The 21,363-nt window shown below is 52.7% G+C and overlaps 1 protein-coding gene across 1 annotated transcript in view; it reads left to right on the top strand.

The window, feature by feature from the left end:
* DNMT3B (DNA methyltransferase 3 beta) overlaps positions 1-21,026 on the top strand; it is a 44,586-nt gene extending 23,560 nt beyond the window's left edge. Inside the window, exons 9-22 of the mRNA XM_077336080.1 lie at positions 606-734; positions 1,686-1,730; positions 3,921-4,000; positions 4,825-4,937; positions 5,050-5,233; positions 5,524-5,608; positions 6,316-6,461; positions 9,692-9,782; positions 9,891-10,039; positions 11,047-11,132; positions 12,623-12,692; positions 14,873-14,991; positions 17,808-19,183; positions 19,412-21,026. Of these exons, the coding sequence (XP_077192195.1) occupies positions 606-734; positions 1,686-1,730; positions 3,921-4,000; positions 4,825-4,937; positions 5,050-5,233; positions 5,524-5,608; positions 6,316-6,461; positions 9,692-9,782; positions 9,891-10,039; positions 11,047-11,132; positions 12,623-12,692; positions 14,873-14,991; positions 17,808-17,949 (1,439 nt within the window). The 3' untranslated portion in view covers positions 17,950-19,183; positions 19,412-21,026. The remainder of the gene's footprint in view (positions 1-605; positions 735-1,685; positions 1,731-3,920; positions 4,001-4,824; positions 4,938-5,049; positions 5,234-5,523; positions 5,609-6,315; positions 6,462-9,691; positions 9,783-9,890; positions 10,040-11,046; positions 11,133-12,622; positions 12,693-14,872; positions 14,992-17,807; positions 19,184-19,411) is intronic.
* The last annotated feature ends 337 nt before the right edge of the window (positions 21,027-21,363 follow it).

Raw genomic sequence — 21,363 nt, forward strand, 5'->3', positions numbered from 1 at the left:
CATTTTGAATAATTTGGGAATGCCCCTTTCTTCATCGCCATCCCCCCCCAATAAACAAAATGAATAAACGGCAGTGGCCAAATCAACACCTTTTATACATAACTTGGGAATTTCAAGTTACATATGGCCGAAAGTCAAAAATATAATTAAAGTAGAGGATGACTAAAAGGAAAGATTTAGGTAATATATACTTTGTAATAAAAATATTATTAGATGTGAAGATACAGTGATAAGACAGATTACATTTTTTTAATTAGATGGGAAATCTTCACTTTTTTACTGTTTAAATTGTATTTTATGAAAGTTGTCATTTATTTGTTATTTACCTTTCTAGGCTGAGGTGACGGGCTTGAGAGGGACGGCCTAGAAATGTCGATAATAAATAAACTTTAAAAATCTGTTTAAGTTCGATGTAAATGTATGATTTTTGAAGGCAAGTGATTCTAGCTCGTGTTCTGTGTTTGGATGCGTGCCAATTGAAACAGAAATTTTAAAAATAATTAATGGGGGGGGGGAGAGGGAAAACTTTCACCCCTCATCCCCTCCCCCCGCCTGCCTCTCGACCGTCCAGATGCCTGAGCCAGGCTGGTGTCCTTCCCTTGCAGAGGACAGAGCCGTCCACGAAAGCGCCACGGAAGAGGCTGCCCCCCCTGAGCCCGCGCCCCCCGCCAAGCGCCTCAGGACCTCGGCTTGCAATGGCAACAAAGAGCCAGTGGAGGAGCAACAGATCCGGGGTAAGTGGAGGCAGGGGTGGATGGGGGGGTGGAGAGGAGGGGACTGTCCAGCAGAAGGGGGGGTCTCGGGGCGCTTCCTGGGTCTGCAGTCCTGCAAGAGAGAGAGAGAGAGAGAGCTCTGGTTTTTGATGGCTGCCTGGTGGAGTCTGGGAAGGGAGGGTGGACCTGCTGTGGCATTTTCATCTTCCTCAGACCGCAGAAGCTAAACCGAGTTGGCCTGGTGAGCCCTTGGAGGGGAGACCACCAGGAAGGCCAAGAGTTGCTAGGCAGAGGCAGGAAACGGCAGATGTCTCTTGCTTTGGGCTTTGTGGCCGAGGCTAACCAGGAGCTAAACTGGGCCAGTTCTGGTGGATGCTGGGATCGGAGACCACCAAGGGAGACCAGGGTTGCTGAGCAGAAGCAGGCAAGGGCAAACCACCTCTGCATACCTTTTGCCCTTACCTGGATGGCCCAGGCTAGCCTGTTCTCGTGAGATCTTGGGAAGCTAAGCAGGTCATTCCTGGTGTGGAGTTGGATGGGAGGCCACCGGGGAAGTGCAGGGCATTAGCAAGCCACCGCTATTCATCTTAGGCCTTGATAACCAGGGCTGGCCAAACGGTGGCTCTCCAGATGTCCATGGACTACAGGCTCCGGACCCCTCCCAGGGGTTCGCCTTCTTCTGTTGAGAGCCAGTTGGGTGTTGTGGTTAAGAGCAGCAGCTTCTAACCTACCAAACTGATTTTGATTCCTCGTTCCTCCTCCATATGCAGCCAGTTGGGTGACATTGGGCCAGTCACAGTCCTGTTAGAGGTGTTCCTATAGAGCAGTTCTCTCAGAGCTCTCTCAGCCCCAACTCCCACTCAGGGTGTCTGTTATGGGGAGAGGAAGGGAAGGTGATTGGAAGCCGCTTTGAGCCTCCTTTGGGTAGAGAAAAGTGAGGTATAAAAACCGACTCCTCTTCTTCCTTTCCAGAGCGGATGGTCTCTGAAGTCAGGAGCCACAGCAAGTGCCTGGAAGGTAATGCTTTCCCTCCACGCCGCAAAACCCTCGTCGATTAAATGGGTATAGTCACAGCCTGCTCTTCGCTGAAACGGTTTCGAAATTAGCTCCGTTGGAGTCCGGGAGCAGTTTAGAGAACAACGAGATTTTGGGGGACTTTTCAAAATCAGTGCTCCCTTTCTCAGATCTCCCTGTCCCGTTGATTTTGAAGCTCCTGCTAATCTCGAACCCAGCTCTTCTACTGCAGACCAACATGGTTGCCCTTTGAAACGGAACCATTTTAGGGCAATCTTGAGAATACGCTCCACATTTTAAACCAGAACTAAGCATCAGATTTGTATCTTCCTCTTCCAAATTCCAAGCAACGAACCTAGCGTTCCTAATTCATTTCCTGGCAATTCCTAGAAGGACCATTGTCATTTCTGGGTAGCTCTAGGAATTGCCAGGAACTCTATATTCAGAACATCCTGTTAATAAAGTCAGGCTTTATTTGAAAAAAAAAATCTCCTGTGACGCTGCCCTGCCTGCCTGCCTTCTCCTGGTTTTCAGACGTTACCGGGCAACCCTCATTATGACTGACCCAGGCTCAGCCACCACATTTCATGGCAGGATCTGAACCCGGGTCTCCAAGATGGCCTTCTCCAATTGTTGCATTACATTGACTATAAGCCAAGGGCTTGGTGAGGTTGTTCCTATGCCTCCCAAACCCAATCACCCTCGATACCACCATACGGCCATGGAATTGGGGTCACTGTGAGTGGGCAGATAGTTGTGAGTTTCTTGCATTCCTCAGGGGGTTGGACTAGATGACCTTGGAGGTCCCATCCAACTTTTTGATTCTATGATTCTAAAGGAGGGGAGAGGTTGTTATTACTATTTTTTATTAAGATGATACTATTTCTAGGCAGTCTCAGATTAAAAGGACATAACTGAAGATGATGTGGTTGGTCAGGCTAGAAACACAGAATTGGAAGGGAACCCCCAAGGGTCATCCAGCCCAACCCCCTGGACAATGCAGGAAATTCACAGTCTCCCCCCTCTCCCAGTGACCTCTGCTCTATGCCTAGAATGGCTGTATTCTAGAATCAGAACTGTGGTCCGTCTAGCTCAGCCGTGTGTCCTGTGGCTGGCTGAGACTCTCAGAGGGTGACCCATGAGATGCTTGAAGGAGAGACGCCAGGGATGTAATCTGTGCACAAAGCACTATGCCCTTGTCCAGGGATCCTCAACCTGTGGTCCTCCAGATGTTCATGGACTACAATTCCCATGAGCCCCTGCCATGCTGGCAGGGGCTCATGGGAATTGTAGTCCATGAACATCTGGAGGACCACAGGTTGAGGATCCCTGCCCTTGTCTCCTTCCGTCATTTTGAGTTAGGGGTTATTCTAGAGTTGCACCCCTTGAGATGCAGCCTGGATAACAAAGCGCCAAAGAGCTGGAACCTCTGGCTGCCAACCTGTCATGGGATCTCCTGTCTACACGTGGAAACAATCAACCAATCCAACAGGCCTCCTCAGGGCCACGACACGGGCACGTGGGCCTTCCAACTGAATATTGAGGGTGTAAGCAAGTCCCAATCCTGTTGGCTGATAAAGTAAATCTAGCTCTTGTCCAAGAAACTCCTCTTGAGAGGGGGATTGCCCACCCTGTCTGCATGACCCTTGTACCTGGCAGTCTTCACTGGCAGTCTTCAAGCAAAGGTTGGATACACACTTTTCTTGGATGCTTTAGGATGCTCTGGGCTGATCCTGCATTGAGCAGGGGGTTGGACTAGATGGCCTCTATGGACCCTTCCAACTCTGTGATTCTGTGATTCTATGATTCTATGATTCTATGAATGGGCTGCCTCAGGAGGTGGGGAGCTCCCCCTCACTGTCCGTCTCTAAGCAGCGGCTGGACAGATCCTTCTCCTGGATGTTTGAGGCTGATCCTGCATTGAGCAGGGGGTGGGACTAGATGGCCTCACTCTATGATTCTGTGACTCTATGATTCTACCTATTTGCCTGCCTATCTTGTAGTATTATGTTTTTCCTGCGTGTAACTTTGCAGTACGATAAATGAACCGATGTTATTCTCGCTGTGCATGTCCGAGCAGACCCACCACTGGGGTGCCTAGGCATGGCCCTCCACACCCGGAGACACTTGGCTCCCACAAGGAATTGCTGTTTGACATCTGATGGCCCGTTTGTCCTTTCTCTGTTTGCACAGACAGTTGCTTGTCGTGTGGGAATAAGAACGTCGTGACCTTCCACCCGCTGTTCGAGGGGGGTCTCTGCCGGACCTGCCAGGTGGGTGGCTCAGGAGCCGGGGATCCATCAGACGGACGCATTTATTTAGCTGATTTCTCTCCCACCTTTCAGCTTATCTATGACTAGGCAGCGGCCCTGTTAGTGTAGAGTGGTCTGGTCTCGTCCGGTCTCGACTGCTAAACAGGAGGGAGACCACCAGGGGCGTCCAGGGCTGCGGCAAACCACCCCTGAGCGTCTCTTGCTGTGACCTGGACGGGTGAGGCTAGCCCGGCCTTGGCCGATCTTGGAAGCTAAGCAAGGCTGGTTTTTGACAGGACTTGGATGGGAGACCCCCAAGGAAGGCTGAGGATGGTTTTAACGTGCGTTAGTTTCATCTTTGTGTATGTCTTAAGGTCGTTGCGTGCCTTGAGCTCTGGAAGGGTGGGATATAAATATTTTATTATTATTATCATTATTATTAACAACAACAACACCCCCCCCCCGCCCACTTCTGCTACGTTTGGCTGCTGAGACCCCGAGGGAAGCCAGCTCTGAGTTTGGCCCAGCCAGGCCTGGCTTCTGCGCATCTCATTAAAGACCAATTTTTTCCATGCGTATCTGGCTTTCCTCCCCCATGGGACCCGAAATGACTAACAACATTTTCCTCTCACTATTTTAATGCACAACAACCCTGTGAGGTAGGCTAGGCAAAGAGTGTGACTGGTCCAAGGTAGCCCAGCAGTGGGGATTTGAACCCGGGTCTCCCAGATCCTAGTTTGTCACACCGGCTGTGGCAAAAGCACTGGGACTTTGTCCCCCCCCACGGGGGTCCTGGATCTCTGCCTGGGCGATAACGGCCCTCCTTCCCGCGTCTCTTCCTGCAGGATCGGTTCCTGGAGCTCTTCTACATGTACGACGAGGACGGGTACCAGACCTACTGCGCCATCTGCTGCGAAGGGAGCGAACTGCTGCTGTGCGGCAACGCCAGCTGCTTCCGGTGAGTGCCCCTTCCTGCTCCGGGGTCCCGCCCGGTCCTGCCCGCTGCTCCTTCCGGCCCGCCTCCTCCGTCCCGGCCGGCGTCCCGAGTGCCCCTCTCTCGCCCGTGGCAGGTGCTTCTGCGTGGACTGCGTGGAAGCCCTGGTGGGGCGAGGGTCCTCTGCCGCGGCCAAGGAGCAGGAGCCCTGGAGCTGCTACATGTGCCAGCCACAGAAGAAGTTCGGTATCCTGCAGCGGAGGCACGACTGGAACACGCGCCTGAACGAATTCTTCACCAGTGACCAGGAACAGGAATACGTAAGCAGCGAGGACACCGGAGCCGGAGCCGGTGGGGGGCTGTGGGCCTGCCTGGGGTGTGTTTGTGTTTGTGTGCCATTTTCCCAGGCCAGGGAGTGACCAGTGAGGTCTCTTATTAGTTTGTTTATTTGTTTATTTAGTGATCAGTGGTGTCTCTTCATTCATTCATTCATTCACAGAACAAGCTTTAAAATTACGCTATAAAATCCCCATAAAATCCCACCGTGCCCTGATGGGCCCTTCTGGCTCACGGCCATGACTCTCATTGTCCTTTCTGATTCTCGTGGCAGAAACCACCCAAAATCTACCCAGCCATCCCCGCGGCCAAGAGGAGGCCGATCCGAGTGCTGTCCCTCTTCGACGGCATCGCAACCGGTAAGGCCCCTCATCCGCTGGACAGGCCTGACGTGAGGCTTGGGATTAATGCAGGGCGTGTGTGTTTGTGTGTGGGGGGGTCTTTGTGGACCATTAGTGATCATGAGGATGGTTGTGTGTGTGTGGGGGGAGTCCCTTCCTTCCTTCCTCCCTCCCTCCCTCCCTCCCTCCCTCCCTCCCTCTTTCTTTCTTTCTTTCTTTCTTTCTTTCTTTCTTTCTTTCTTTCTTTCTTTCTTTCTTTCTTTCTTTCTTTCTTTCTTTCTTTCTTTCTTTCTTTCTTTCTTTCTTTCTTTCTTTCTTTCTTTCTCTTTCTCTCTTTCTCTCTTCTCTCTCTCTCTCTCTCTCTCTCTCTCTCTCTCTCTCTCTCTCTCTCTCTCTTTCTCTCCCCCCCCTCCCTCCCTCCCTCCCTTTCCCCAAACATTCAGTGCAGCTCACAACATATTAATGCAATAAAATAAACTGTGGCCCTGCAGATGTCCATGGACTACAATTCCCATGAGCCCCTGCCAGTATAATGTCCATGGACTCCCCCCTCTCCCCCCCCCCCCCGGCACTAGAGCATGCCCATACAGACTCCAGGTACAGTTGTGTTGGAAGATTTGGGCGCACCTGATGGTTGTAGATGTCTGCCCAAAAGAAGGGGGGGGGTACCTGAAGGCCGTGATCCGGCTCCCCCCGTTCCCACTCATGGAACTGCTTCCCGACAGGCTACCTGGTCCTGCGGGAGCTGGGCATTAAAGTGGAGAAATACGTCGCCTCCGAGATCTGCGAGGACTCCATAGCGGTGGGGACCGTGCGGCACGAAGGGAACATCAAATACGTCAACGACGTCCGGAACATAACCAAGAGGAATGTAAGGCGAAGCGCACGGTGTGACTCGTGTGCTTGACTGTGCAGGCGCTGGCCAGTCTGTCCTATGCCTGGGCCTGGCTTGCTGGCTGCGGTGTTTGGGGAGCCCCCAGAAAGGCCTCAGCCCGGCAGGGGGAAAGTGGTGCCATGCAAGCTGCCACTCCAAGTGGCCTCTGAGCTTTCTGGATGCTCCACGCAGCGCTGTCCGGGTGGCAGCCATTCCCAGTTCTGGCCCCTTGGTCCCGCTGTCCTCAGGAGCAGCTTCTGCCAAGTCTGACTGACGGACAGCAGAATTCCTTGGGCGCTTCAGCCAGGAGGCCGCCTGTTCCAACCTGGGCTCTGCCACAGGCTCTGTCGGCCACGGTTCCTCAACCCGGTGCCCAGCAGCCCCAAAGAGTCTTTAGAAATGGGGGGTGCCAAATGGCTTTAGAAATGGGGGGTGCCAACCTGTCCAGCAAGGCTTCTGATTGGCTGTACAGATTAAAACAACCCCCATGTTCGTTTCAGCCCCTCACTCCTCTTTCCTACCTTGCAGGTTTGTTGTGTGCCTTTCCATAAGATTATGTGTGTGCGCTGCTTATATGGCGAGGGCTGGATCGCTGTGCGTGGCTCTCGGGGTTGTTATGATGAGAGACGGAAACCAAGAAGCAGCTGAATAAGGGGCTGGCCAGAAGCTGAGGGAGCCGGGTCATAGAATCACAGAATCATAGAATCCTAGAGTGGGAAGGGGCCATGCAGGCCATCTAGTCCCACCCCCTGCTCAGTGCAGGATCAGCCTCAGGCATCCAGGAGAAGGATCTGTCCAGCCGCTGCTTGAACACGGCCAGTGAGGGGGAGCTCACCACCTCCTTAGGCAGCCCCTTCCACGGCTGAACTAGACTCCTGGAATCCTAGAGTGGGAAGGGGCCATACAGGCCATCTAATCCCACCCCCTGCTCAGTGCAGGATCAGCCTCAAGCATCCAGGAGAAGGATCTGTCCAGCCGCTGCTTGAAGACGGCCAGTTAGGGGGAGCTCCCCACCTCCTTAGGCAGCCTATTCCACTGCTGAACTACTCTGACTGTGAAAATTTTTCCCTGATATCTAGCCTATATCGTTGTACTTGAAGTTTAAACCCATTACTGCGTGTCCTCTCCTCTGCAGCCAGCAGAAACAGCATCCTGCCCTCCTCCAAGTGACAACCTTTCAAATACTTAAAGAGGGCTATCATGTCCCCTCTCAACCTCCTTTTCTCCAGGCTGAACATTCCCAAGTCCCTCAACCTATCTTCATAGGGCTTGGTCCCTTATCAGACAGACGCTTTCTGGCCATGGACAGCGACGAGGTTTCTGGGTTGGGAGTTTCCAGGGCTGAGCCAGTCTGAGCCCAAGGCCTGAATGTCCTGGGAAGGGACGGGAGAAGCGCTCTGGCCAGGTTTGCAGAAATCCCAAGGAAACGATTTTCAGATCCGATTGGCTTACAAGGGGATTTTGAAACCGCGGTGATCAAGCTTACGGGAATAACCAGCTAAGCTCTCATCTGCTGGTTCTTCAGTGCGCCCCACACTGCGACGCTTGGCCTGACCTCGACACGAGATGCATAGCTCAAACTAAGCATCGTATACCCTACCCGTTCAGAAATCATTCATCAACCCACCCCAAATACTGAGATGAGCCAGGCCATCTTGGCCGTGGCCTCTGTTGTTGTGGTTGTTATTTTTATTATTCTTAATAACAATAATTACAACAACAATACTATTTGCTACCTGCCCTTTCTTTTCAGATTCAGGGCGGGGTACATCATAACAAAAACACACAGGTTGATACAGTTTATAAATGCATATAATAAATCAGGGGTAGTCAAACTGCGGCCCTCCAGATGTCCATGGACTACAATTCCCAGGAGCCCCTGCCAGCATTTGCTGGCAGGGGCTCGTGGGAATTGTAGTCCATGGACATCTGGAGGGCCGCAGTTTGACTACCCCTGTAATAAATAGTGTAAAGTCTAAAGCCTTCCAAAAAATTTCATCCATAACGGCCTATTCTAGATTCAAGTGGGTTGGTCTGAAGCAGCACAACAAAACAAAATGAGAGTCCAGTGGCACCTTTAAGACCCACAAAGATTTATTCAAGGTGTGAGCTCTCGCCTTGAATAAATCTTTGCTGGTCTTAAAGGTGCCCCTGGACTCTCATTTTGTTTTGTTGGCCTATTCTACATTTCAGTGGCTGGGAAGGGGAGAGGGAGGGGAGGACCCCCATGATGTATCGTTGGGGCTTTGACTGGGAGGCCAGCTTAACTCAGCAAAGTTATAGAGCAGGGGTAGTCAAACTGCAGCCCTCCAGATGTCCATGGACTACAATTCCCAGAAGCCCCTGCCAGCATTTGCTGGCAGGGGCTCCTGGATATTGTAGTCCATGGACATCTGGAGGGCCGCAGTTTGACTACCCCTGTTATAGTGCATAGGCCTGGCGAAAGAGCTCTCTCTTACAAGCCAGCCCTGCAGAGCCATTTGAGGTCCTGCAATTCTCCTTTGGGGGAGAATTCCACCAGGGCTGGAGCCATGGCCAAAAGGCCCCGTTCTGATTGAGGCCTTTGTGATCTCCTTGGGGCCGGGGACTCCAAGCTAATTTTGCTGGCTTGATCTTGAAGCCCTTTTGAGGGCGTACAGGGAGCGAGTGTTAGGAAATCAGGCTTCCTAGATGACAGCTGCTAACGAGCAGGAGAGAGGGGGGAAATGTTCTCTCGGGAGTGACCTGGCAGCTGTCCCCTTGCAGGGGTTAGGGAACCCCCAGAGTGCCCTCTCTACTCAGGCTGCATTTCTGCATTACTTGGTCATCACAACGATTTCACGAGGCAGGTCAGGCTGGAAGAGAGGCTGGCCCTCGATCCCCCAGGTAACTTGGGGGCTGAGTGGGAATGGGAACGTGGCTCTCCCCAGAGCCAGCTGGCCGCGCTAAGCATCATGCCCCACGGACTCCACTCTCTCAGGGGCTTGCTGGTGGTTCTTCTCCGTGGCAAGAAGGGCTCTAAGGGGAGCAGGCACGGAAGATGCACACCTTTGGCTCAGTTATTTTCTCCCGCAGCCGAACTGACTGGGCAGAACTGGCATTTGAGGGAAAGTCTTGCTCTGGTGCTCTTATTTATATTTACGGTTTGGACGTCTTGCCTGCCGTCGCGAGGGGTTGCCCAGTAAAACCCCACAAGGCAGCAATAAAACCCCAGCCTGGGTAGCGCAACGCGTGTCTGTCTGTTGCAGATGGACGACTGGGGCCCGTTTGACTTGGTGATTGGCGGCAGCCCCTGTAATGACCTGTCCATCGTGAACCCTGCTCGGAAGGGCTTGTACGGTAAGACGGGCGGCCGGCCGGAGGGGCTTATTGGTGACCCCGCTTAGGGGCCAGGGACGCCGATGCTGCCGTCCTCGGTCTCTCACCCTCCTTCCTCTCCCTCTTTAGAGGGGACCGGGCGGCTGTTCTTCGAGTTCTATCACCTTCTCAACTACACCCGGCCCAAGGCTGAGGAGGAGCGCCCCTTCTTCTGGCTCTTCGAGAACGTCGTGGCCATGCGAGTGAACGACAAGAGAGACATCTCTCGCTTCTTGGAGGTAAGCGCCGCTGGCCAGTCCAGGACCAGGAAAGAGCATCGCCAACCAGGGCGACTCGGCTAGCGGCCTTTGTTTCGGGAACCCAAGCCTGGGCCCACCAATTCATGCTTCCTTGTCCCTTGAGCCATCTCCAGCCTTGGCGGCCCTTGAGGTTAAAGATAAAGGTAAAGGTGCAAGCACCGGGTCATGTCTGACCCTTGGGGTGACGCCCTCCAGCGTTTTCATGGCAGACTCAACATGGGGTGGTTTGCCAGTGCCTTCCCCAGTCATTACCGTTTACCCCCCAGCAAGCAAGCTGGGTACTCATTTTACCGACCTCGGGAGGATGGAAGGCTGAGTCAACCTTGAGCCGGCTGCTGGGATTGAACTCCCAGCCTCATGGGCAAAGCTTTCAGACCGCATGTCTGCTGCCTTACCACTCTGCGCCACAAGAGGCTTACTCCTTGAGGTTAAGTGCCAAGTAAAGTCCATATTTCTGATCCATATTAGGAGGATTGGCAAGTTTATTGGCAAGACGAACGTTTGTCTTGAGAGAGATGTTTGTCTTCTTCCAGAGGCCCCATCTGAGCCTGGCAAAGGCGGGGGTTGCTCACCAATCCTACTGTGGGCTCCAGGGGCAGAGGACACTTTCCTTTCTTGCACCCATCAGCTTCTGTATTTACATTCTTTGACTTGCTCCATTTGGGCTCTATTTGTCGCTGATCCATCTCATGCATCAAATACCTGGCATTAGTTGGCATTCTTTGCAGCATAAGAATCCACGCTGTAGCAGGAAAGCATTATATACATAGTGCGCTCCGCATGCTGTGTCAGAATTCGAAAGGAGTCCCAGGCTCAGAACACTTCAGGGACCCCTCTTGGAGCCATTATACCCTACGAGTTGTTTAATATACGGTGATTTTTTGGAGTTGACTCCTTTCCTCATTCCCATTTCCCACCCTGGGCCTCGTCCAGCTGTTCTGGAATCCTTTGCTTCTCCTTAACTTTTCTCTCTTCCCTCTTTTCAGTGCAACCCAGTTATGATCGATGCCATCAAGGTCTCCGCAGCTCACCGGGCACGATATTTCTGGGGGAACCTGCCTGGCATGAACCGGTAACTGAGAAGCCCCCCATCTCCTCCCCGCCTGCTTCTTCAGCCCCCAGATAGTGGGAGAGGGCAGACTGATTAGAACAGGGTACCCGGGAACAGCAGAATTTGCATAATGCAGCTTCTGACTAATTGAGAATGCAGCACTGGGAGAATCCTAGAATCATAAGAGTTGGGACCTCCTGGGTCATCTAGTCCAACCCCCTGCACTATGCAGGACACTCACAACCCCATCGCTCCTCCACTGTCACCTGCCACCCCTTGAGCCTTCACAGAATCAGCCTCTCCGTCAGATGGCTCTCCAGCCTCTGTTTAAAAATGTCCCAAAGAGGGAGAACCCACCACCTCCCGAGGAAGCCTGTTCCACTGAGGAACTGTTCTCACTGTCAGGAAGTTCTTCCGGATGTTGAGACGGAATTTAGAATCCTAGAATCACAGAGTTGGAAGGGACCTCCTGGGTCATCCAATCCAAACCCCTGCACTGTACAGGACACTCACAACCCTGTGACGTTCTTTGAAATCTCCCAAATTCAGTTGAGGATTTCAGCATCGATCTATGCCAGCAGGGTCACTGGGATTGCAGAGCAGGGTTACCAGACCTCCCTGGGGGAGATGGGCATCCCGCACTGCTAGGCCTCACTACCCCACTGTTGATTTGCCGAAAAACAGGGAAATCCGGCCGACATGTCTGAGTCCCTGCCCACATGACCTAGAAGTTATCAGGAAAAAGTTTTTCTCAGTGAGAGTAGTTCAGCAGTGGAATAGACTGCCTAAGGAGGTGGTGAGCTCCCCCTCACTGGCAGTCTTCAAGCAAAGGTTGGATACACACTTTTCTTGGATGCTTTAGGATGCTTTGGGCTGATCCTGCGTTGAGCAGGGGGTTGGACTAGATGGCCTGTGTGGCCCCTTCCAACTCTATGATTCTGTGATTCTATGATTCTAAGTGATGTCATCACATCAGGGCGATGGGTGTGGCACGCTGGTATTTGGGCAAACGCGCTATGGGAATAGAGGTTAAACAGTTCCGCAGGGCCTGCAAAAGGGAGCTCTTCTGCCAGGCTTTTGGTTGTGGTCGACCTGAATTCAATCACTTCCCATTGGCCCCCTCCCCTGAGGACCACCACTGACACGTCCATCTCACGGGGCCGGCACCATGTAACAGTTCCATGGGTGTTCTCACCATGTTTGTTCCATTTTATTGTTCTTCTGTTATGGCTGTATTGCTATTGTTCAATTTATCGTGTTATTTGTAGTGTTTTTTCACCAGTTGCGTGTAAACCGCCCTAAGCCTCAGAGGAGGGCGATATATAAATACAATAAAGTTATAGGGGAATCCACCCATTTCCCACCAGTTCTTGTACTGTGGGAAAGGGGGAAAGGCACTACTTTGTCTGCTATCCCTTTGCCTATCCCTTGCATCATTTTGTAAACCTCTTATAGTGGATAAGGGGCAGCATGCCGGATTTGAGGCCGTAATGAGTTTTGCCTGTTCTTAGGCCGCTGGTCGCTTCTAAGACGGATAAGCTTGAACTTCAGGACTGCTTGGAGTACAGCAGGACAGCCAAGGTAAGACCCCACTGCTCAACCCAAAGATTCACATTTAACCTAAACAATTTATACCCCTCTTTTGGGTCCAATGATCTTTCCCACAGCCCCTTTCATATGCAGAATCTGATCCTAAAACAAACAGAGGGTAGGATTTCGTGGTGGCACAGCCCTCCAAACCCAGAACATGCCAAATCAAAAGTACTTTCACCCGTTTCCTACTAGGCACGCCAGAAGGCCCAAGGAAACAAGCCCAGGAGTGTAGCGGTTAGCTGGAGTGTCAGGCTAGGCTCTGGGAAGGCTAGATTCAGATCCCCACTCTATGGAAGCTTCCTTGGGTGACTTTGTGGCCACTCGGATGCTCTCCGCCCAGCCTACCACACAGGGTTGTTGTGAACGTAAAACGGAGGAGAGAACAAGGTCAGCTGTTTTGGGTCCTCCTTGGGGAGAAAGGTGGGCTTATCCTGGCCCCCACTTGGTGGAATGAGCTCCCGGGGGAGACCCAGGCCCCTCCCAGCACAGTTCTGCACGGCCTGCAGAACGGATCTCTTCTGCCTAGCTTTGGATGGGGCCAGTGGGATGTAAACATCTCCTGGGCCCTCCAGACACCTCCCCACTGGCTACATCATGGGGCAATCCTCAGTTTGACAGTCTGTTAAACTGAGTTACAGTTAAATGTTTAGTGGTTAAAATGTTGCAATCTGCTGAACTAACTTTTGAAGTGTTTTGTGTCTGATTGTACACTGGACCTATGTATTGTGAAGAAGAAGAGCTGGTTCTTAGATGCCGCCTTTCTCTACCCGAAGGGAATCTTACGTTCGCCTTCCCTTTCCTCTCCCCACAACAGACACCCTGTGCGGGAGGTGGGATTGAGCGAGCTCTGGCAGAACTGCTCTGTGAGCACAGCTCAAAGAGAACTGGGACTGGCCCAGTTTCACCCAGCTGGCTGCATGCGGAGGAGGAGCGGGGAATCAAACCCGGCTCGCCAGATTAAAGTCGGTGCTCTTAACCATGACACCAAGCTGAGCTATAAACTGCCCTGAGCTGCAGCAATGGATAAATGGATAAATAAATGTAATGAATAAATGGATAAATAACTTTTAAATGTGCCTCAGAAGGGAAGGAATTGCACTGGCTAGGTGCCGTCACCCTGTCTTTGCCAGCTGCATGCAGGAGCTTTCTTAGGCGCAGGCCAGAGGTGGGGGCAGGAGTAAACCTCTCCTCACCCTTGTGCCACGGAACATGGGTCAGGAAATGCCAACGCCACAGCTCTCTCCATGCCATGCGCTGAAGCCCGCGTTTCTTCTCCCTGCCCTTGTTCCCACCTGCTTTCCTCGGCCGAGCGAGGCTGAGACGTCGGCCGGGGTCCCTGCTCTCCCAAAAAAAGCATGTGGATGAACAGAGAGCGGAGGACCTCGGGACCACATTCCTGAGGACTCGGCAAGGAGCGTGGGGCTGGCCCGTCCTTCTCTGTCTTCTGACAGGGTATTTTTAGCCCTTGGGATGCCTTCAGGGTCGGCGTTAAAGGGAAGGCAGACTTAGGGAGCCTTCCTGGCGTCCTGCACAGATGAAGGGGAATGTTACAGTCACAGGACTGCATGTGTCTTTCTCGGTGTTGATTCCAGCATCCCCCCCCCCCCAGACTTCCTTTGTCCAAACCAGGATCCTATGTCTTTAATGTCCCTTGTGAGCCACCGTGGTGTCTAATCCGGAGAACTGGGTTTCCTCTTTCACATGCAGCCAGCTGGGTGACCTTGGACTGGTCACAGTTCTCTTACAGCTGTTCTCACAAAGCAGTTCTCTCAGTGCTGTCTCAGCCCCACCTCCCTCACAGGGTGTCTGTTGAGGGGAGAGGAAAGGGAACGGGGTTTGTAAGCTGCTTTGGGACTCCTCCAGGGAGTGAAAAGCAGGGTATAAGTAATCAACTCTTCCTGCTGGTTGCAAATCCTGAATCCTGTGGCATTATAGGGTAGCCAGGTCCCCCAGCAGTTGGGTGAGGAGCATGAAGGGTTGCCAGATCCAGGTAGGAAACCCCTGGAGATTTGGGGGCAGATCCTGAGGAGGACAGGGACCCCAGTACAGAGACAGAGCCCCCCCCCCTCCGAAGCGGTCATTTCCCCCTGGGACACTGATCTCTGTCGTTTGGACATGGGCCGCCCTCGCTCCGTGGCGCTCAACGCTGCTCTTTTCGTCCCCTCCAGTTGAAAAAGGTCCAGACCATCACCACAAAGTCCAATTCCATCCGGCAGGGAAAAGCCCAGGTGCTCCCGGTGCGCATGAACGGCCAGGACGACGATTTGTGGTGCACTGAACTTGAAAGGTGAGATCTCAACTAGATAGAAAGGCGAGATCGTGGAGGGGAAAGAGAATTGGGGGCTGGAATTGGGAGCAGGGAGAGCTGTGAGAAAGCAAACCCTGATTCAGAGTCAGATGCCTGCTGGGGAGAGGCCGCAGAATCCGGCCTCTTGAGGAAGCACAGATACTAATAGCCCCGGGTTCAAATGACGGGAAAGGAGGTTCCATTGAAAAACTAGGAAGAATTTTCTGATGGTGATTTTCTGTTCGTTGATGGAATGTGGTGCTGGAGGTTTTTAGGAGATTGGAGGAGCATCTCGCGGGAGGGTGCATTTTGTACCTTCCTGAGAAGGTGGGGGCTGGACTAGAGTGCCCTTGGGGGGGGTTTCCAGCTCTGTGTTATTCTGATTCTCACTTAGCCACTGGGGGGGGGGATTAGTTGCCCCTCCCTCCCACAGACCATCCTGCCTCACTCCCTTCAGAAGCATTGCAAAGATTCCAGCCATGACGGCACGTGGGCACCCCTCACCCCACATCCTGCAGCTGGATTGTTTTATTTACTTGATTGTTTCTTTACAAAATGAGTACCCTGGGCTTTCTGCCCTTGCAAGGATGCCACCAAGGTGGCTAACAGTTGAAAATGTACCTGTATAAAATGTATTCAGGGCCAGCTCCCCCAAGCACACAGAATAGAAACTATTAAAAAGCAGAATTATGATAGGCACAAAGACATTAGAACAATTGAAACGGTCTGGAAGGAACACCAAAGGAGACAGGGAAAAAAAAGGCTTCACCTGCTGCAGATGGGAGCAGAAGGGGACAGGCAAATCTTCCTTGGGGGAAAGTTCCAGCACTTTGGTGCCATCACTGAGAGGACCCCTTCCTGGGATCCCTGTTGCCTAACCTCAGAAGATGGGGGCACCCGAAGGAGGTCCCTGAAGATGGCCATAGTGCTTGGGTATGTTCCTAAGGTAGCAGGTGGTCCTTTAGGTATGTTGGCCCCAAACTATATAGGGGCTTGAAGGTCAAGACCAGGACCTTGAATTGTGCCCAGAATCAAACCAAGAGCCAGTGAAGGCGGCCAAGCTGGAGCACTATGGTCCCTGTGACCCACTATGGTTAACATCCCAGCGGCAGACTTTTCCAAAGACTTCCCAAGGGATCTGGAATTGCGTCCAAACATCCAAGGGCATATCTGTGTTTTTATGCCGTCTTTTCGAGGCATCCTTGTAGGTCAGGTTGGGATTCCTGATTGGTGCTTGAGTTGGCAGAGAAATGACTAGGCGGGCTGAGCTCTGGAAGAGCAAAAGAGTGAGGGAGGAAAGAGGAACCGGGGAACAGAAAGAGGGAAAGAGTCCAACAGGTGAGGCACCTGTCCGTCAGGTTCCTTTGGTGGTACCGCTTCATGGTTTCCCATGGGGGGGGGGGGACAGAAGAACAGCTGCATACGAGCAAACCAGGACAGAAATCCCTTTGCTCCTCCCCTCCTTTCAGGGAGAGCTTGACTTTTTCCCATTTTTAGAATGCAAGCAACAGACGTATATATCCCTCCACGGAATTCTTCGCCTTCCTCCTTCAGGCAGCCTGGCCATGTTTTCAAAATCATGTCATCTTAGACCAGGGGTAGTCAAATGCTGGCAGGGGCTCACGGGAATTGTAGTCCATGGACATCTGGAGGGCCGCAGTTTGACTACCCCTGTCTTAGACACTCTCAGTCTTAAATGGTTGACAACATACTCCTGGGTTGAGGACGGGGAGGTGGGTTTATGATGGCATCGACACTGGCCAGTCAGCACTGCATACAGGCAGCCTCTGCAGAGAACAGGCCGAATTTGAGGTTGTGGCTTCCAATCCTCTTCCTGGAGGCACTTCCACGGTGGCCCAGTGATCCAGTCCGGGACCTTCGGTATGCATCAGTTTGGAAAAGACACCTAAGGGGGGACGGGGAGAATTGACAAAGCACCTTTTTCCTCGCTCTCCTGAAATACTAGGACTGGAGAACATCCGATGGGGCTGAGGGAAATAGATTCAGGATGGACAAAAGGAAAAAACTTCTGTACACAGCAAGGGATTAAGTTGTGGAATTTGCTGGGCAAGGTTGTCATGATGGGGACAGGAATAAACAGCTTTAAAAGGGGATTAGGTAGATTCAGGGAGGATAAGTCGGTCAATAGCTACTAGCCCTGGTGCATTCAGAGGCACTAAAACTCTGAATCCCAGAGCCCGGAGGCAACCTCAGGGGACAGAACCAGCCTCTGTGCCTTGTTGTTGGACCTTCAGAGGAACTGCTTGGGATTTGGGGCCTGTGAGACAGATTGCTGGACTAGATGGACCCCTGGTCTGACCCAGCAGGGCTCTTCTGAGGGTCTCATGGGAATTGTAGTCCATGGACGTCCACAGTTTGCCAACCCTTGATCTAGAGCAGGGGTAGTCAAACTGCGGCCCTCCAGATGTCCATGAACTACAATTCCCAGGAGCCCCTGCCAGCATTCGCTGGCAGGGGCTCCTGGGAATTGTAGTCCATGGACAACTGGAGGGCCGCAGTTTGACTACCCCTGATCTAGAGCATGGGTGAGCAAACTGTGGCTCTTCAGACATCCATGGACTACAATTCCCATGAGCCCCCGCCAGCATGGGAATTGTAGCCCATGGAGATCTGATCCAGAAGATGCCAAGCAGTGTTCCCGCCCAGAACCTGCAGAATGCCACTGGGAGGGGCCTTGACTGATCCCATTCATTGCGGTGTGTGGATCCTGGAGCTTAGCCCATCAGTGCAGGACTGTTGTGCTTGCCCCGAAAATGTTGTGCTCACGGCTGTGCCTTTCTCTTGCCTCTTTCCAGGATTTTTGGCTTTCCTCTCCACTACACCGATTTGCACAATATGGGCCGCGGGGCTCGTCAGAAGCTGCTCGGCAGGTCGTGGAGCGTCCCGGTCATCCGTCACCTTTTTGCCCCACTCAAGGATTATTTCGCTTGTGACTAGAAAGGGGGGCGGGGGGAGGGGCAGAGAGCTGCCCGGGAAGGAGAGCAAAGCAGGAACTCCACTTTCCTCCAAGGCTACCCCCCCCCCCCCACCACCCGTGGGGGATAGAAAGGACAGACGATAAGATTACCAATCAGGGAAGCGTCCTTTGACCCAACTGGGACTTCCTGCTCTCCCGTTCTGCAGAACTCTGGTGGTTTGTGGGACCCCCCCCCCCCCAACACTGTTCATCATTCTGTGTTTAGCAGAATTACCCCCTGGGTTGCCCCCTTAGCAAAAAGGGGATTTTTTTCGGATGGGCTGTGAACAAGAACCAAAACTTGAAGGTGCGAGCAACCACGGAATCTCTTCGACTTCAATTCTGAGCCACGCACCATGTGGGGGACTGTGTTTTTTTTTCTTTTTGACTATCTACTTTCTTCAGTCTAAACCCCCTCAAAAAACAGGCAACCGCTGCTGAATGTAGCAGAAACAGGACTGTGAAATAAACTAGTTAGAGCTTCAAAAGAACCAAAGAACCGTCCAGGGCATCTGGGTATACCTGGACACTGTGCTCACCGGGAGGCACAAGAGGTGTGTTTTGAACGTGGAATGTGATCCTGGGGAGGAAACTTGAGATGTGTCATCCTTGCGGCATCTGTCGTCCGTCAGTGACACCATCAGTGACGTCCTGCAGAAATGCTGACCTTCTCAGTGCAGAGCCATGCCAGGAGCAGGGAGGGACACGCACCAGTACTTTCAAAGGGGAAAGACCCCATTGCGTCTACCCAAAGGAACGCTGACAAACGAGGACAGATCCCCCCCTCCTCCAGCCCATTGCACCACCTCCTTGCCAGCAGAACAGCTGGGAAAATATCCCCATGGGGGCCTCTCCCCTCCTCAGCTGCCTTGCCCCAAATGGTCTCACTCCAGAAGAAGTCAGGGCTGTCTATGCCATTCGCATCACCTAGATTTGTCAACAGATCTGATTTTCTGCCACGGAGGAGGACGAGACTCGTGGACATAGGTCCTGTCTACCTACCTGGGAATAAAAGAAATCCTTGTTTCTTGTCAGGTTGTGTAAGACCTTGCCCTTACAGTTGAGCCATTCCCCACATCTCTCGGGCCTCTACCAGGGCCCACCTCGAGGAGACATTTGGGGGCAGCCCCGGCACGCTCACCTGTACTAGTATCTGCAATAAAGACTTGGCTTTTGGACCTTGCTTTTCTCAAGACGGTGCGGTCTCCGAATCATGTCAACTAGGGTTGTGCGATTCGGCTGGTTCGGCGGCCGTTCCCTCCGGGCGCAGCCAGCACCACTCCGCGCGGGGGGGAGGGCGGTGCCGGCAGCGGCGTGACAGCGGGCGCAACCACACAGGCACGCCTGCGTGGTTGCGCCCGCTGTCACGCCGCTGCCGGCACCGCCCTCCCCCCCCTGCGGTGCGGCGCTGGCTGCGCCCGGAGGGAACGGCCGCCGAACCAGCCGAATCGCACAACCCTAATGTCAACCTACTGCCTCAACCAGCGCTCCGGGGCTTTCCCTCCTGCACCTTGTGTGCCTTCAGAGGACGCATCTGGAGCTGCTGAATGTGCCGAAAGACAATTCAAGAAAGACGATTCAAGCCATCGGCTAAAGAGAGCTCTCTCTGCATGAGCGACGGCCGCTCATTTAGGCCTGGTTGCAAGAGGAGGTTCGACCGGGCGCGGACCGAGAGCTTCGTGTCAGTTGTGCTGCCAGGATCTTACGCTGCTGCGTAGATGAAGCTCGCATGGCTACACTGTCCACCAGCATGTTTGCCCCGTCCACATCCCCTTGCAAGTGGGCTTCCAGGGGGCTCTGTGGAGGAAAGCCGGCCTTTGCATTGAGTTCCTCACCATCCTTGAAAGCCAGCCAAGTGATGCTCTGATTTTGTCCAACAAAAAATGCGATTATTGTATTTGCCACTGGGATGCCAATGCTGAGATTTCAGCTTTGCTCAGGTATCCCTCTAGCAGGTTTTGCACTGAATGGCGAAGGTTTGAATCACAGCTGAAATCCCCAGTTTTCTCTCCCTGGGGGAGCAGCGCCCCCCCCCCCCATTTAGGCAAACAGCTGCTTGAGAATGGAGGGGCAGGTGGCCAGCAGCTGGAGCCAGGGCCTGTTCTTGTCCTGCCTGGGGCTAGACTCAGGGACCCCCCCCACCCTTCCATCAGCATCGTCCCTGCAGTTCTTGAATGGCCGTCTCAGCTGACTTGACTTGTCCTACTCCGGAGAAAGACATTTTAAGGGGACAAAGCTGGCTCCCTTTGAATCCGGGCCTGCGATTTAAAGTAGTTGGTCAGGGAGGTGCCTTAGGAGACCGTAGAATATGGAATCCCCTATTTATGCTTGAGTGTTTTGGTGCATTCATAGATGTACAATCCGTTCACTTGGAGGGTGAGAATGCAGTTGCTCGTGTTTGTGCCTTAAATATTTGCTTGTTGGGCTGCTTCATTGGGAACATGAACCCGAAATCCTTGCACAGGGTTTGCCTCCATGTGCTGGCGTCTTCAGACCAAAGACCTGCGTCGGCAGAAACGAACGGGGATCAAGTGTGCCCAGAATATGTCTGTGTGGAAATCGCAAGCATGCGTCTGATTCAAGATGTTGTATCACCTGCACATGGTTTTCTAGGCCGGAACGTCAGAGCCTCACTTCTGCAGGGAAATTTAGGCCTTTCTCTTTCTCCTCCTCTCACCATAAAACAATTCCTCAGGCGAGTGGGAAGGGGGTGTTGGGAAGGGCCGCAGGGCAGAGATGGCTTTTGTTGTTGTTAGATTTGCACACAAAACGTAGGCCTAGAAATGGTTGGGGGGCTTTGGCCAGGGCCAAATCCAAAATGTTTGCTGTATTTTGTTGTTGAAAGAATTGTGTTTTCCCCCCCAAAGTGGTGTTCAGAAGCTGTTGAAAAGACCTTTCCCTCTTGTTGGTGCTACATTTTTAAAACTTTTTTTTTTTACAATGTCAAAACTGTACGTTTTAATACAATCTTCTTTTTTACAAAAATTGTGCTTTTCGACTTAACTTTCTAGACTGGGAGCTCAGGGCCAATGTGAAGGGACCCTAACTGAGCCTTGGAGTGGGTGGGGAGGGGCGGGGGGGGGGAGGCACGGAGGGTGTATTTGTGTGGGAAGAACTGGTTACCACCAAGTTTGTTTGTTTTTTACCGTCAACCTCATTGTTTAATTAAAGGCAGTGTTTCTCTGTCGCTCGGCGTCCTCTTCTTCTTCCTTGGGTCAGAGGCGGCCATTCTTAACCAGACTGGGGGAGGGGAACTGGCTTGCCAAATTCCGGGAGGGGCTGGGAGATGATCTGCCATTGCAATTGATGTCCAGGGCACAGGCTGCTTTGGAGGGTGGATGCGAGCACATAATACCCTGCTGAGGTCCCTTGTGGCTCCCAATCCCAGCTTCCTC

Source organism: Paroedura picta, chromosome 4, assembly GCF_049243985.1.
Source record: "Paroedura picta isolate Pp20150507F chromosome 4, Ppicta_v3.0, whole genome shotgun sequence".
NCBI classification, from domain to species: domain Eukaryota; kingdom Metazoa; phylum Chordata; class Lepidosauria; order Squamata; family Gekkonidae; genus Paroedura; species Paroedura picta.